The 17226-nt window shown below is 46.5% G+C and overlaps 1 protein-coding gene across 1 annotated transcript in view; it reads left to right on the top strand.

Moving 5' to 3' along the window:
• Positions 1-17226, top strand: part of IGF1R (insulin like growth factor 1 receptor) — a 136073-nt gene extending 118847 nt beyond the window's left edge. Inside the window, exons 15-21 of the mRNA XM_027877987.1 lie at positions 929-999; positions 2307-2536; positions 2822-2932; positions 3556-3715; positions 5922-6051; positions 10799-10933; positions 16314-17226. Coding sequence (XP_027733788.1) covers positions 929-999; positions 2307-2536; positions 2822-2932; positions 3556-3715; positions 5922-6051; positions 10799-10933; positions 16314-16680 — 1204 coding nt within the window. The 3' untranslated portion in view covers positions 16681-17226. The remainder of the gene's footprint in view (positions 1-928; positions 1000-2306; positions 2537-2821; positions 2933-3555; positions 3716-5921; positions 6052-10798; positions 10934-16313) is intronic.

Below are 17226 nucleotides of genomic sequence, written 5' to 3'. Positions count from 1 at the left end.
CTCTGCTTTGTTTTCTGTAACAAGGGATTTTTTTTTTTTTTTTTATCTCATTGAAATACATAACGAGAACTGATACAAGTCAGTGCAGATGTTCAGACTTGCAACTTTCCAGGTTTGGAGGGGTTTTATTATGCTCAGATAGGTGATGCTCCTTGAGCATCCCATGATTTCCAGCTCTAATTCTTGGTAGCACTGCAGACAGTGGTACCAGTTCTGCTCAGGCACTCCAGAAAGGGCTTTGTATCTGGTGAATACACCACCTTGGGCTCTCCTGGGTGAAATGCCTGATAACTCACCCTTCTTTAAATTGTTGTTCTACCCCAAGAATATTTTGTCTTTGATTTCCTGAGATCTGATGGATCATTTTATTTCTACAGCCTGTCTCCTGCAAGAGCTCTCACAGTGACTTATTGTGTGTCCTGTTCTGAAAATCACCCCACTAAAATTGAGGCAAGGGGGGTGGGAACTGCGTGTGTGGTTTTAAAATAAAATGATAGAAACACTTAGGGAATAGTTGAGTAGAATTCCCCCACTAAAAAGAGTCTTGTCCTTTGCTGGATCACTTCTCTCCCCCAGCAGATTGGATGATGTTAAAGCCCATTCTCAGCCACGGCACTCCTGGTTTATCACCATACAGCTGCCTTTCTTAAAGGAAGTTTACCCAGCAGCTGAAAGTGCCTTGTGTTTACATTTTTGTGGTGCTGATTTGCTGTAGAGAAGACTCCAGGTTTCCTGGGAAAACTGTTCTGTTTGTCCATTGATGCTGTGAGGTAGATAAGGACTCGGCACGTCCCCTTTGTCTGGAAAGCTCCACGTACATTAAATAATATTCTGTGGTTGAGCAAACGGTGGACAAGCTGTAGAAGCGATGGCCTGAAATAGACTTAGATTTAAAGATTAAAATGGAAAAAACCCAATGTTTCAACAGGAACAGTGACAGACTGGGCAATGGAGTACTTTATGCCTCTGTGAACCCCGAGTACTTCAGTGCCTCAGATGGTGAGTGTGACCTTACACTTGTGATGCTTTTGCTGTCCTGTGTTTTGTTGGTGTCTGACTCTGAAAGGTATGAAACTCTAAAAGGCATGTTGTAAAACCGCTTTCTCTGTTTGTTTTCTTAGCACAGCCACGGAATCCACAATTGATAATATGTAAAGGTCACTTGTCTCTTGTCACTTGTCTGGGGAGTTTGTGAATTGTTTTCCTGTAGTTTTGTTCAGCTGAGGCAAATTTCATTAATTTCGCTTTCAGATTATCATCTACTCTTCCAGTGTTGCTATCACTGGAATGAAGGAAGAATTCACGAATTTGTGGTCTTTCATGTTTGCCCTTTTAAGCTCTATTTTTCCTTATTGGAACAAACCCATGGCTTGAGGAAATCAGAACATCAGAAGAATTTCCTTGAGGCCTCAGTTCTTCTCTTTACAGTTTAGCTTGGTGCTGCTGTTGAGTACTTTTTGCTGGAACAGCATTTCCAAAAGCCCCCAGGAGACTAATGGGTTTTACCCAGAGTGGCAGCAGAATATTTTACTGTTATTTTTTTATAGCAACACCACTCGGGTTAAAGGTCTGTCGGTGTTCATGCTATAATCCTCTATTTTCATCCTGTTATTTCACCCCTGCAGAGCATGTGACACAACTGTCCCCTCCTTTGGTGACTGATAGGCAGCAGCATCAGTGAGTGCTTGGATGTTTTCTTGCCCGAGGCAGTCCTGCCTCCTGGCAGTCACCTTCTGAGAGCTCTGCTCTGCCTCAGATCAAAGTCCTGCAGCAGCAGCAGCAGGTTCTGCCTTTGCTGGTGCAACAGTGTGTGTGCAAGGGATCAGAACAGTACCATGCAAAGAGCTGCTGGATCAGAGCCTGCCTCCCTCTGGTCATAAAATCAGGCTGTTAATAGAGAATGCAGCAGGCACTAAACCGATACAGATGATCAAGTGTGTTTGATGCTGTCTGGAAGGATTAGAAAAGCAAGGATCCCAAGAAAGGCTCAAGCCTTAAGCATTGATTTGAGCCTCTTCCCACCCTCTCGTTGTGCTTTGAGGTTCATTATTTCTACCCTGATATGTCAGTGCCACAGTGAGGCTGCTTCAATTCCATCTCCACATTTCTTTGATTTATTTGTATACAGTCCTCTACCTGTCTCTGTAGGGAGAGACCAGGGACTGAAGGCACGCAGGGGGCAAGGTCTCAGCATTCTCTCAGGTGTTCTTACAGTCAAACTGTTTGGGCAGTTGCTGTTGCAGAGCAGTGAGTGGTCACACCTCGTGCAGAAGTGGGACGTCATGGCCTGTGTTTTCTCCCCTCAGTGTATGTTCCAGATGAGTGGGAGGTGCCCCGTGAGAAGATCACCATGTGTCGGGAGCTGGGGCAGGGCTCCTTTGGAATGGTGTACGAGGGAATAGCCAAGGGAGTGGTGAAGGATGAGCCGGAGACCAGGGTGGCCATCAAGACTGTCAATGAGTCTGCCAGCATGAGGGAGAGGATCGAGTTCCTCAACGAGGCCTCGGTGATGAAGGAGTTCAACTGTCACCACGTGGTAAGTCAGGGAGGTGTGACGGGGCTGTGGCTCATGGGATTATTGACTCCAGGGTGTTGATGGCACGTCTGCACTGACTGAAGGGGGGACTTGGGATTTCAGCTTCAACTCTGCACAGCTCCATAACGTTGTTGTGATACAGGAGTCGGAAAGTGGAACCAAATCTACGTTCAGACCTTCCCCTCAGGTTCACAGGTGTTTGGGGCTTCATATCCACATGGCTGAATGATCACTGGAGTTGAATTAGCTGTGCTTCTTACTGAAGGGTTGTTTTTCCTCGGCCAGGTTCGGCTGCTTGGTGTTGTTTCTCAGGGCCAGCCCACGCTGGTTATCATGGAGCTGATGACACGTGGGGACCTCAAAAGTTACCTGAGATCATTGAGGCCAGATACAGAGGTGAGTCATGAGCTGCTGGTTGTTTATTTCTTCAGTTTGAATCACCCTGAACAAGACAGCATCACGTTGGAAGCAGCAGGCAATTAGCCTTTCCTGCCCTTCTCCTTAAGCTCCAAGAACAAAACATGAGCTGCTCTGTGATCTGCAACACCTTTCTCACGAGGCAGCTGTTGCTGGTAGCCCCAGTGTACCACATGGAATAGGTCCCTTCTTGTGTCACTGAGTCCTGTTTTCCAGATTTACATTAAATGTCCTGTCTGATCTAATTTCTCATCAAGATGTTAAAAAAACTGGCTGGTTTAGTTGGTTCATGTTGTGTATCCTGCCTGTTGCCTGTGCTGGAAAGTAAGTATCTGTTACCTTAGCTAATAGGCAAACTCTCACACCTAGACCACCAGTCTAAGGGCTAAAATTGTCGCGTCTGATTCAGGGTCTGAAGGATAAAGATGACACACAGGCCACTGAAATCACAGCAGACCACACAGAAAATGAGCTCAGCAGCTTTTGCCCTTGATCTAGAAATTCTGATGTGGGTAAATTAAAGGCACAGAACAGGAGGACAGAAAGTGCACAAGAGAATGAATATGGTCTGTTACCTGTTTAATCTTGTTCATCTTGCTCAGAACAACCCCGGGCAGGCCCCTCCGACCCTGAAGAAGATGATCCAGATGGCGGGGGAGATCGCGGACGGGATGGCCTATCTCAACGCCAACAAGTTCGTGCACAGAGACCTGGCTGCCAGGAACTGCATGGTGGCAGAAGACTTCACAGTGAAAATCGGAGGTGGGCTCTCCTGGCTCTTATACAAATCTCAGAGTCATCCTCAAAAATCAGCATCTTCGAAGGCGTTTGTTTTATTTTTTGAAAACTGTTGGGAAGACTTTTTAAAAAAAACGAGCTCCAGTTGAAATTTCCGCAGAGTGAAATACGTTCCTTAGGAAGGCTTTCTGTGATTTAAGACCTGTGAGCAGTCAGCTCTGCTTGCTGTTGTTTCCAGTGAGGCAATAGTATAGCACATGTGCTTGCAAAGAGCTGGTGAGGCAGCGAGTGGAGGTGCAGATGCTGCAGACATCTGGGTGGACGGCGTGGTTACCACGGGCGTGTCACTCGCCTCTCTCTTAATGCACCAAAATAATTCCACCTCCTGTTTACTGATTCAAGAGCGAGAACTTCAGGGTTATTTTAAATCGTATCTGAATTGGAAGTGGAATGTAAGACTTGACTTCAGCTGGGTGCTTTCCAGTCTGAGCTGGAGTTCTGCTTCCCAGACAGCTGAATGGCTTTTCTTCTGCTCTGCTGTTGGATCACCACCTTTTTTTTTTTTTTTTCCTTTTGCCATCCTTCCAAAATAGTGTCAGATGAGTTTCTTCAGTCTTCTCTCCAGAGAGGGTGATTTTAAGCTGTTGGCTGTTTTTGAGTTGTGCATATTAAAATAACATGTATAGCAGCAGCCTTCTGCTGAAGGAAACTAATTTTTTTTTTTCTCTGAGCTTAACTCAGCTATTTTGATAATTTGTGTAAGTAATCCTGTCATTTGGGAGAAAGAAAAAATGATTTCATTTTGAGTCAGTTAATTAGGAAATAAGATCTTTGGGGGATTTTGTGCCTTTTCTGCAGGTTCAGGGGAAGTCATTCCAGTTTTCTCCTCCTCCCTCCCCCCCCAGCTTGTTTTACAGCTCTCTGAACTGAAGATGGTGCATTTCTTCCCTTTACCACGTTCGTGGTTACCCCAAAAGCATTTTAATGCGGTGCATCGCTCTTGTTTATGTACCAGTACTGAAAAATCCCTTCATGTAGAAACAGTTTGGGAGCATCTTGGCTGGAACACGCCGACTCAGACTGTTCAGCTCTCAGAGGAAGAGCTTTGTGCCACACCAGCCTGTGCTCGCTGCGTATCTGTTTCTTATTTGCATTACATTTTGAAAGAATTTTCCGTTCAGCCAGGATAAAGTCACCCTGGTGTGTGGGAGTGAGGGAATAGCTGCACAGATGGGCTCTTTAGTCATAACCACCGAGGGTACCAGTGTCCCCAGCACACACAGGGGACGCTGGGCCTGGTCACTCATCCATGGGCTGCTGAAAACAACTGGGAGAGCTGAGGGAATTCTGTCCCCTTTTCACCCCACTTTTCCTGGTAATAAAAAAAAAAAGGGGGGGGCAGCTCCAGGTCTGTACTGATGAAATGGATTTTGCCCTCTGTGTCAGCAGGTGGCATTTAATATTAGTGAGAGATTTAACGGTACCTGATCTATTAACTTTTTTGGTTAGTGTTTGAGAACACAGTAGCTGGTTTCATAGGCGAGTTCAAGACCCAGCAGTTCTGAGTGTCCCAGGCTGATTGTACAGGAAAAAAAGTGCTGGAATAAATCTGAGTTACAGTAAGGAGATGAACCCAAGTCTTGGAAATGCTTATGTATTTACAGCCAAGGACATGCATATAACCCAAATATGCCTTTAATACTGGTCTGGGTTAGTCACAAATGATTAGCCTAATCCTCAGTAGCACTTGAAATGGAATATTGTACAGGAACTGGGAATTACCTTTGGACAGAGGGAAAAAAAATACAAGAGGAGCATGTCCCTCAACACGTGAAATTCTTCAATTAAAGACAATTGTTTTAAGTACTGAAGGAGCTCCTTACACTCTTTAAAAATAAATCACTGAATTTGGGGAACAGTTAGTGAATTATGTGACCTTCAGAAGACTCAGCTTACTGCAAAGCTTGAGCATAAATCCTGGAACTTTTCATACTGTTATATTTAAATCATTCAGACTTGTCAGCCCTGAAGGCAGTGGCACAAATGTCTGTTGGTGGTGATGGAAGGGCAGGTCAGCAGCCCTGAGGCAGCAGGTGAAGTGCCTGCAATGTCAGGTGTTGTGGGAACAGACTGCAGGTCCTTTCCGCCAGAGTGGGGTTCCCTGGCTGGTAGGAGGGGGGGAATTGTCCGTCATTTTCTCATGCAAACTCAAAACATTTGTACCTTCCAGATTTTGGCATGACAAGAGATATCTACGAGACAGATTATTACCGGAAAGGAGGGAAGGGGTTGCTGCCTGTCCGCTGGATGTCCCCAGAGTCCCTGAAAGATGGAGTCTTCACAACCCACTCCGACGTCTGGTAACAAAAAAGGGGCTCTGGAAAGCTGGTTTAGCCCCTCTTCTTTCTATCCTCTCCTCTTCTTTTAGTAGGCTTAACTAAGTGTCCTGTCCATTCAAAGGTAACTCCCTTCTTCCTCCACTGTGAAACATTCTGCTTTATGGTCATATTCCCACTGCAAGATCAGGAACTCTTGAGGTTAAATTCTGTCTCTCAGGGAGAATTAAGTGGATTTCCGAGACTGGAGGTGGTGGCCTGTTTCCTGCTGTTAGTTGTAAAGTCAGCTGTGCAGTGAAAAACATTACCTCCACCTGGAAGAGCAGGTTGTCTTTTTTTTTTTTAAATTGCCCTCTTTCAAGAAAAGCATTAAAAGTTGCCAAGAGTATAGAAAGGTTCCCAGTGCCCACCTGCCTTTCCATCGAAACCTTCTGTGTAAACAACTCCCCTTTCCCCCAGATGGCTTGTGTACACCAGCAGGCTTTGGGGGGATCTCTCCCTCGTGCATATCCCTCTCCATTTGGAGCTTTGTTTGTTCGTTTTGTGTTCTGCAAGATGCAGAAATAGGGTTTTCTTTCAAAGCACGCTTGCCTGCCTGCTGTGCCTGTGCAGTTATTAATAGAGGAGTACACTCAGGAGGAGTAATCCTCTGGAACAACTCCCCACACACCCCCCAGCTTTTGGACATAGGTAGGGAGGACTTGGCAGAAGATGGTCTTGTACTGGCAAACCCTCTACTCTGTCTTTTATGATTTCTCTGCCTTCCTAACAAGATGTTTTTACTGCTGATCTGTTACAGAATTGGCAGCTGATTGCCTCCAAATGTCTAGAAGTCAGGAGGAAAGGCATTTTAGTGTAGTAAACTGCACTTTCTTGAAACAGCTTGAGGAGTTTGGAGTCAGTGGTCTGTAGTCCAGAGCACCAGCTACGTGTGAAATGTTTGTAAGAGGAATTCGAGTGAAATGTTCGTAAGAGGAATTCAAGTGAAAAAGCAAAGCACCAGAATGGTGCTTAAATTTTATTTTACATATGGCCAGTAACTTACTTTTGAATCCAGTAACCCCCAGACTTGGAAACAGATGAAAATAACCACGTAGAGTGGAGGGGAAGCCCTGTATCAGCCATTTATCTGATGGAGCAGTGCAGGCAGGCTTTTGGCAGTCCCCCCAGCAAAAGAATTTTGGGACTTGTAATGGCTTCAGAAAGCAGACAGAAATTTGGACTGTATCAGTAGAAAATCCCCAGATGTCGAACTGGCTGAGCCTGGAGTGAGGAGCTGGCAGGGCTGCCTGTTCTCACCACACAGGGGGAACTTTCGGGTCCAGCCAATGCATCCAGAGGGGATGCAGGTCGGGTGTTCCCTGCAGGGACGGACCAGGCTGGCTCCACATGTGCTTTCCTTTAACCTGGAACTGCTTAGTGACGTTATTCTGTAAACACAACTCGAATTCCAAACAAAAAAAAAACCCAAGTGTGACACCAGATCCAGTGTCAGAAGTAAATTAGTGCTGTACTTGTTGCAGGAAGTACCTGAGTTCTCCCTTCAATGCTGACAAGGAAGAGAGTAGGGTCAGGTTGGATATTAGGAAGAAATCCGAATATCCAGTCCTGTGAGGGTGGTGAGGCCCTGGCACAGGCTACCCAGAGAAGCTGTGGCTGCCCCATCCCTGAAAGTGTCCAAGGCCAGGTTGGACGGGGCTTGGAGCAACCTGGGATAGAGGAAGGAGACAGGGAGTTGGAATGAGATGATCTGTAAGGTCCCTTTCAACCCAGACCATCCTGGGATTCCATGACTTGGCATTTATCTGTCATTCAGTCCAAAGCAGGGTTGTGCAAACAACATTGCAGTTGATCAGTGGGACAGTCTGAGTGAAATATCCTGACCTGGAAAATAGTTTACTTGTTACAAGGTTGGAAAACTTAAGGGAAGGAGCAGTAAAATCTGACAGATTTTTACTTGAAAGCATAGAGAGGAAAAAAATTGTTTTATGGAGGAGAGGTCCATAGCACTCATGGGTATTTCAGACAGTTCCTCTTTGGGATAGTTTCACATCTTAATTGTTAGAAGGGATTTTCTCTGAAAATTCGGTTCACAGAGATGCACTTCGTGGAGGCACAAAAAAACTGGCTCAACGTGAGAAATTTGCTGTTTGTTTAGAACGTGTATCCACAGCTACAGAGAAATTTCAGTCCAAATTCCATATGTAGCAGGAGCTTGAATTATCACTGTGATGAAATCCTGACTATATCCTTGATCTTCTTAGGGCTAAAGGGATCATTCCAATTTACTTCTCAGTAACTTTTAGAGCAGACACTGTAATACGTTGAAGGTCTCCCCATTGCCAGGAAAAATTACCTGAATCCTTGTATTGGTTCAGATTTTTAAGTGCTCCGTGTAAACCATGGAGCTTGGCTGTTCTGGGGGCCATTTATTTGAAGGTTAAGATTTTTTTTCCTGTTTTTTGGTTTTTTGGTTTTTTTTGTTTTTTTTTTTGGTCGGATATTGTGACATGTTCTTCGAGATCAGTTCTGGAAGCCAAGATATCAAAAAGACAAACTGTGTGAGTGGTCAGAGCCCAGGATTTATAAGCTGTAAGGTGAAATGGCAAACTGCAAGAAGAGTGTCTGGAGGTTTGAAGGGTGGAACTTTAGCAGTTCATTCTTTTATTGCTTTTCAGGCTGAAGAATGAGGTAATTAGACAGGAGTGTTTTTGTTGTAGTTAGGGAAGGAGGACATTTTAAAATTAATGTAATATTGTTCAGGGTGAGGGTGGGTTTCTATAAAGAAGTCCTGAGCATCTCGCATTCTTTCAGGGCTGGTAGTTGCCTGGAAGGAGCAACCTGAGTTTATTTGTTGGGATAATATGACGAGTAGGTGTGCAAGACTCGTCCTCATTATTCCTGCAGTGATCCAAGTAGCTTCAAAGGCACCAAAACGTTCCGTTGACCCTCTTCTCTCCCTCCCCTGAAAGGCAAACAATTGTTAGGCTGTTTTGTGGCTTCTGGCTTCAGATGCAAACCACTTTAGATCCTGGGCATAGCTGAAAGATAAAACCACTCAGCCACAACCAGCTAATGACGCCGGACTCCTGTTTTCGTAACAACACCCCCGGTGCAACTGCGCGTTCTTCTCTTGGCTTGACTCAGCATTTCAGCCACACAGCTCAGACAGCAGCAACATTTTCCTCCTTTGCCCGGCAGCTCTAAAAGTAGAGCCTCTTCAGTGCAGTGCAGACAATTTGAGCCATGTCTGCTCAATAAACTAATTTTAAATGGAGATATTTTTAGAAAGTGTCAATACTTGCATCCAAACTACCCAATTACATAACTCTGCTTATCTTCCTTCGCCAGTAATCAATTCCTGTTATTAGACAAACTTCCTTTTTTTCACTTCTGCTGTCCTTTGGAGTTATCTGGAAGGAGCTGGAAGCTCTGTTTCAAGAACATAGTTACAGACATGTTGCAAAAGGGATAACTGAGTTTTTCCTGTGGGGCTTTAACGTTCTGCTGCCAAAACATCAAACTGGGGTCTTGGTACAAGAGGCTGGAGAACGTTCATGTTTCTTCCTTGTCTTTTTCAAAAATTGGGCTTGTTGGTGCTGTATGGTCCTCACTTTGCACCTTTAACTTAGAATGTGGCAGAAACTAAAGCAGAGGGACGAAGGGATGGTGTTACCCCACTAGTGTTTTCGTGCCTGGGCAGTGGAGGTTGGTTGGTTTGCTGGCTGTGGGTGGGGAGGCAGGTGAGATGCCCAGGGGGGTGGTTGTGTGTTTGCTGCCTGGCTCTCTCAGCCTGTGGAGCAGTGAGGGGAAAATGCAGCTTTTCGAGGGGATTTGTGTGGCTCAAGTGATGAAAAGCAGCTTGCACTGGAACGAGAGCTTACAGTTCTGTGTTCCTGCCTTCTCAGCCACTATCAGGAGTACCTGAGATGTGTTACATGAAGATTGGGAGTTTAGTGTATTAAATGTACAGATTTTTTTTCTTGTTGTCTCTGTGGCTTGGGGGAAAGCTTGCCAAGCTTCCTTTAAAGTCTCTGCTACTTCTCCACTGCTTAGAAGGTTTGATTCCCTGTCCCAGCCACACACAGATTTTACTGCAGATTTTAATGGTCAGGTGTGTGTCCAGCCTGAGCTCTACAGCAAGCATGGAGAATAGAATAAAAATAGAATAGAATAGAATAGGATTTTTAATTTTTACAGGTTTCTTTTCCCTTACCTGCACCTTTCCTTTTCCCATCTCTACTGTTCTTCCCTTCTTCCCACCTGGGAGTGCATCTAAAGTCTGGACTCTAAAGGGAGATGAGATGTGAGCTGATTCTCCAGACAGACTCAGAGCTCCAGTCTCCTCTGGGTCAGGAGGCTCCTGGTCAGTGCAATGAGCCTGTGGTGGCTTTTTTACTGATGGACTGGGCAGAACTGGTGTAGCCAAGTAATGCTGGACCACTGAACCATCATAAACACGACCAGCTCTGGGCTGCAGACTCTGTGAAAAGGGGGGATGGATTTGTGCCAGTCTTTGCTTACAGAGGCCGTTCTGAAGAGTCATTCAGAACTGGGAGCTTTTCTCACCACCTGAGGTGTTTCAGGTCCATGGTCTCTTGAGCTCGGGGCTGTTACTGACACCACAGCTGGGTTGCTTTTTGAGCAGTGGCAGTTCTGTGTTAAAAGAAAACACCCATGGACACCTCCTGCTGAGCATCAGCTAAGAAATACCCCCCCTTGTGTGCCGTGAAGATGGCTCAGACTCCTCAAGCTGTGCTCTCCCTTGCAGGTCGTTCGGGGTGGTGCTGTGGGAGATCGCGACGCTGGCGGAGCAGCCGTACCAGGGCATGACCAACGAGCAGGTGCTTCGCTTCGTGATGGAGGGGGGGCTGCTGGAGAAACCAGACAACTGCCCTGACATGCTGTAAGTGCCACAGCCACCACTGTCTCCTCCCTGCACGGCTCATTCTTCCCGATCCCTTCAGTGCCTGCTCTTCCCCATCTGCCGCAGGAGTGCGAGTCATGGGAGGTGCTGCTCGAACAGTCTCTGTCAATCCAGTGTTCTGTAGTAGTCAGACATTCCAGAAAGCCAGAATCTCACTTTGGGCTGTCCTTCTCCTCTGATAAGGAAACAAACCACAGTCTTGGTGTTCTTGGATAAAATTAGACTTTATAAAGCTTGTGAGCCCCATTTGCTGCAGCGAGAGGGTCTGTGCCTAAACCTTGTCTCTTGTGCTTAAAGTAATTCTGTTGAGCATAAAGAGAGAAAAGAGCCTGGGACAAGCTGAGATAGTCAGAAACACTGGAATTCAGCTTTTTAGTTCAGCATACAGATAAATCAAGGTATCCTTTCCTTCGTCTGAAGGCTCACTGGATCTGCTGTTTCACTCACAGCGCTCACCCCATGCAGATAAACAAATCCCCCCTGCAAACAGTTTCCTTCCCTGAAAGCACAGAAAGTGTGTTTTACACAGAAAAACTTCTCCCTGCCCCAGCATCGACCCAAAGCTGCAGAGGGTGTGCAGTGCAGCAGCTTCAGTTTTGAGCTTTACATTGCTGAAATACTTCTGCTGGCCTTTATGTACAGCAGTTTCAGTTGTTCAGACTTTATTGCTTTGAAATACTTCCCAAACTGACTTTTGGGAAGGAAATACTGCATCTTGCAGTTATTGAAATTTGTTGGAGGCCCACAGAAGGGATACAATCACTTAAGGGCCTCAGCTGCTTGGGATTCTTAGGAAAATAGCTTTTTTGGCTGGAGCCTGGCTGCGGTTTCAGATGACAGGCAGTGTTGTTTTGTTGTTTGAGGGGGGTGGGTGGTATATGCAGGGGGAGGTGTAGCTGCCATGTGATTCCTTGGTTTCACATTCCTTCCCTTTCACGATGCTGGGGAGAATTCCTGGCAGTCGGATTGACCGGACATTGTTTAAAGTGGTCAGAGCTGGGTAATGGGGGCAGAGCGGGCTGTGTGACAGGATCAGAGTCCACGGGGAAAAAACACCTCTGCAGTGAGGACAAACTGGGGGGAGATTCAGCTTTGGAAATTCCCCACTAACGTAGGGCACGTGTGGTACGAGCAGAGGGGCGGGAGGGGAGGCACTGACAGAAGCTGAAGTTCTCCCTGTTATGGCCACAGGACTCAGCCTCGTGGTGCACAATAAAAAAATCTGCCTTTGAATGGAGCTGCTTCACTCCTTCAGAACAAGGAATGGGGCTAAACTTGAAACCAAGGCACACTCGCTGTAGTGGTGGGGTGTTTTTGATGCTTGAGTTGAGTATAAAATGTCCTGACTTTATCCAGAATGAGGAAAAAAAAAAAACAAGTGGAATGTATTGACTTTATTGTGACTTGTTTTAGCTGTCTTTCAGCTTGTTTTGTCTTTGTTTAAGGACAGACATCCAAATCTGCTGAAATTCAAGTAGGTTGTTGTAGGAATAACAGTGGGGGGAGCTCCAGGAATAACCCTCACCTTTGTTCCCTGCACGTGCAGTTGGCATTCAAAGAATGTCTTCTGTGTTACTGTGGTGCTCCCCCCTCCTTTCCCTGCCCTCCACCCCGTTATCCCAGGATGCCTTAACAATGCAGTGCCACCCTTTGTAAAGTCCTTTGTGAAAAAAGGGATCCTCTTTTTTTTTTTGTAGAGGTTACTGAAAGATTCTCCTTCAAATCAGATTTCTTGGCATGCCTGTGCCAGTGGAAGCTGTCTTTTAGACAGCACAAATCCTTACTGGTGGAGACTGGTCAGTGATACTTTAATATCGACTCTCAAGGTGTCCCAAAAGCAAAGCCCACCTGCTGCAGGGAGATCAGTGTGTTTGGGCTTGATGCTGCCTGGAAGCAGGTGAGGGAGGGAGCCAGGAACTGAGCTCCTTTGTCTCACGTGGCAGCTACAAATGCAGAGGGACTTTGTTCTTTAAATGAGCTTGACTTGGAAACAGCTAAAATTGTGGTCTGAACACCAGTGGAATAATGGTCAGAACAGTGGCCCTGTCTGTAGGGAGAGAGGAGTGTGCTGACATGACCCCCCCTATGCTGCTGGCGCAGGCAGGCTTGGATGCTCCGTGTCTCCTGGTCGTGCCTGTGGGTGCCCGTGCTCTCCTGGCCCCTCAGCAGTGAGTCTGTAGCTTTCAGCTGGAACTGCAGAGGTTCTGTCCTGCAGTTTGGTTTGTGGGATGCTGGTGCAAAGGGGGGATTTTACGGCGCGGCTGTCCCGTGGTTCAGAGGTGGTGAATCCCTGCGAGAAAGGGCGAAGCACAAAGGGGATGGTGTTTCTGGAGGCTTTTTACTCTTGCACAGGGCGAAACAAGACTCAGTTGTGTTTATGCTACACCCTCTTGGCATAGCTGGCGAGGTTTTGCAGACAGAACCATGCAATGAGACAGATGGTTCAGTAAGACAGTGCCAGGAGAAGCTTTGCTGTTTTTCTCCTCTTCCTGTGCACCGAGTGATGTTTTTATGTCCTCCCATTGTTATGGCACCGCTCATCAGGTGACGGCTGCGTGGCTGGAGCTTGGGTACAGCTGAAGCTCTCAGACAGCCTGTTCCCATGGGGCTTTTAAAAGTTGTGGAGGCTGGAATTCCACTCTGTTTTTGAAGCAGAATCGCTTCCCCCACATGCATTGTAGATGAGGAGACTATTTACGCAGTGCTGATTTCCCTTTGTTCCTGGGTAGAACCCGGGGTCTGCTCTGCGCAGGGACTGTCAGCAAGGCACCGCCAGCAGGGGAGGAGAGGTCCTTTCGCTTTTCCCCACCAAATCAAGCCTAATGCAAAGCACAAATGGAATTCAGCATCTATAGGAACTTTCCTTTCTCTGTTTTTTATTGCCTCAGTGCAAAACAGAATTCATTTTCTGCTCAGTTCTTCGAGCAGAAGATGCACAGAGGGATGCTGGCTGTTCCCCTGTCCCATGACGGTGCCTCCAGCTCCCTGGAGCTCCCTTGCCACCAGTCAGGAACGTACTTTATAAATCTGCTCAGGTTCTATTAACAGCCTGTAAATTCTCCTGTTGTCTGCTGGAAAGGTTTCTGTTTTGTTTAAGATAATGTAAACAAGGTCTGCGGACACACGGAGTTAAAAAAGAAGAAAGAAAAATCCTTTTATGGGAACTCTGTAGGGTTTTCAAATCTGGAATGGCTTAAAAGAAACATCACATGTCCTTGTTTGTGCTGATGTCACATGCATTACTCCGCTGCTTGTGGTATCTCCTTAGCATTGCCCTTAGGCCTCGGGGCGCAGTGCCAGTGAATATCCAGTGTTCCTGGCTCCAGCCAGCGCTTCTATTCAGGGACGCAGCAGTCAGCTGGAAAGGAAACAGCAGTGAAGTAACAGAAATGGATTTTATATATTTATGTCTCCAGCCTTCCCTCCCCTCTGGTGGGTGAGGGTACGGTGCAGTTTTATGGCTTGGCTCCGCTTGTGCTCTGAAAGGCTCTTTAAAGGCTCCAGCCCCGGCGCTGGCCGAGCGGTGTTTTCGTGTCTACGTGCGGTTACGGGGCAGCTCCGAGTAGCCGGGGACTTCTCCCGGCACAGACTGGTTTTGCCAGCTCCTCCTTGGGTGTCACAAGGCCACTCTCAGGTGGCTGACGTTTGCTCAGGGGGAGCTGTGCCAGCCGAGCTCTGGCAGGAAGGTTGGGGACTCGAGATGCGCTTCAGTGCCGATTGCTTTGGGTTTGGTCAGAGCGCTCAGCGGTGTTCGCAGCCCAGACACGGCCACTTGCCCTCTCCTTGCTGCCTCAGTCAGCTCAGAATGTAGTAGAGATCCTACAGGATTTCCCCATTTCCCAGGTTTCTGGGGAGGGGGGTTCTTTGCTGTGGTTTTGTTCCAGGCCAGGGTTCCTGGACTCTCCAAACCTGTGCACGGCAACAGCCTGCAGAGCCCAGGGTCTTCCAGCTGGGTGACAGTTCTTTTGGAAGGTTTCTCCTAGAGCAGGGGCATTGCTCTGGGATGGACTGGGGTGCTATTCAAAAAGAGAGTGAATTTTTGTTCATTTGATTGTTTTCTTTTTAATCTTTAAAAAAAAAAAAAAATCTTTCCCCACTGATGCAGATATCTGGTGAACTGAGGGCACAGGGCAGCGAGAGCTCTAATTAGAGGATCAAACAGAATTGCTTGGTTACGCTCTGAAAACATGTGGAAGGTGGGAATACGGTATTGTTGTTCTGTAGAATTAAAGCTCAAAGTTGATGTGACCTGGCTTGAGGGAAGGCTGGCAGAGGTGGGAAATGAACCCCAGCAAGCCAAGGGGGTCTGTCTGGGGCTGCAGGTCCCAGTGCTGGCAGGTAAGTCAGGGCACGAAAGGATTCTCCAGTGTGTTACCTTAAGTGAGAGAACTTTCTTTGCTCTATTTTATTTTTAGCTCCATTCTTACTCCAGCACAGAATAGTAGCTTTGGCCAGCAGTGACTTCCTCCACACAGCATGTTCCTCTGAGCACTGTGTACACAGAGGATTGGCTCAAAGAATTAATGCTAATCCTCCTTTTCTTATTTAAATTTGTCCTATTACTGCACTGTGCTAACAGAAGACATCCCTATTCCACCTTCACAGACGGTGAAATCCTTTCTTGTGTTGTGTTTAAAGCTCAGGGCGATCTCCGGGGAATATCCAATTTTGCTGTGTCATGAAAACGCTGTTTTCATTATGTCTGTATTACTGTTTCATTTTGTGGTTTTGTTTTGCCAGCATGGGACATTGTACAGATCTAATCATGGATGTGCTTAAACAGATGATCTCACACTCCGTGAAATATTAATGCATCCCTGGCCGTAAATGAAAACAACCTAATTTTAAAATAAAAAGATTAGAGAGTGTCTTTGAGATTGGAAAATGTCTGCTGGGGATTACAATTAATTTGAATGTAATTTTCTTCTTTCAGGGGAAAAAAAAGGCAGTGCTTTACCTTGCGTGTATTTCCTATTTTAATTATTTTTCCAAGGCGGTATCGATGGGGTGGGATCGGTGGTTTGAGAAAGATCCCCCAAGAGGCACAACCGTGTCACTCATGGCTGAGTGAGCACAGGGTGCTTGGGAGGAAAAGGAGGAATTTCAGGTCAGAGTTAAAGTATGGAATGGTTCTGGATGTCAGTAACAGGCATGGGCAGCTGTGTGAGAGGGAGTGGAGGAGGGTGAGGTGGGAGTTACAGAAGTTAAAAGGGTGGTCAGGAGGGAGGTTGAAAGGCGGCACAGGGATCTCACTCAGCACCTCTGAGAGTGGAATGACGTTCTGAACCGCGTGGTCCGATCCAGTCAGGGCTCGTGGAACACCTCAGTAAACGTTTTTCCCCGTGTGTTTCTTGCCCAGGTTTGAACTGATGCGCATGTGCTGGCAGTACAACCCGAAAATGAGACCCTCCTTCCTGGAAATCATCGGTAGCATCAAAGACGAGCTGGACCCAGCCTTCAAAGAGGTCTCCTTCTTCTACAGCGAGGAGAACAAGCCTCCGGACACAGAGGAGCTTGACCTGGAGACTGAGAACATGGAGAGCATTCCTTTAGATCCCTCCTCCACCCTCCAACCCACTGACAAGCACTCAGGACACAAAGCCGAGAACGGCCCCGGCGTGGTGGTGCTCCGGGCCAGCTTCGAGGAGCGACAGCCGTACGCGCACATGAACGGGGGCCGCAAGAACGAGAGGGCCCTGCCCCTGCCCCAGTCGTCGGCCTGCTGATCCTCAGAGCCCCGCAGGAACCACCCAGAGAAACACAGGCATTGGGGGAAGAAAGAAAGGAAAAAAAAAAAAAAAATCACAATATATTCAAAAGCCTACTGTACCTCAGTGGATCTTCAGAACTGCCATAGCTGCACTTGGGAGAACCCTTTTTTTCAGTAAACAAGTTGCCGTATTTTTCTTTTTTTTTTTTTTCGATATGCAAGCAGATGTTTGTTTCAGTCAAGGACTCCAGTCATGGGGCACACAGTTGGCCTTTTAAAAACTCTTAATGTTAACACTTAATAGCAACAGAAAACTTGAGATCTGATGTCTCTCTCTCTCTCTCTCCTCTCTCTTCTTTTCTCTTTCTTTCTGTCTCTCTTTTTGCTTCATAATGGGAAACATATCTGCGTGCAAGTTCAACCGTACAGCACTTTTATCAGATCAAAGATATCGCAGGCCAGGTGGTTCCCAGTACCCCTGCAAGCACCTGCCTAACACTGTAGGTCTTTATAAAAAAAAAAAAAAAAAAAAAAAAAAAAAAAAAAAAAAAAAAAAAAAAAA

This window comes from Empidonax traillii, unplaced genomic scaffold, assembly GCF_003031625.1.
Source record: "Empidonax traillii isolate 1590-97213 ecotype Southwest subspecies unplaced genomic scaffold, ASM303162v1 scaffold36:size2505666, whole genome shotgun sequence".
In the NCBI taxonomy this organism is placed as follows: Eukaryota; Metazoa; Chordata; class Aves; order Passeriformes; family Tyrannidae; genus Empidonax; species Empidonax traillii.
The sequence above is the reverse complement of the archived record's forward strand: the minus strand, read 5'-3'. Positions and strand labels throughout refer to the sequence as shown.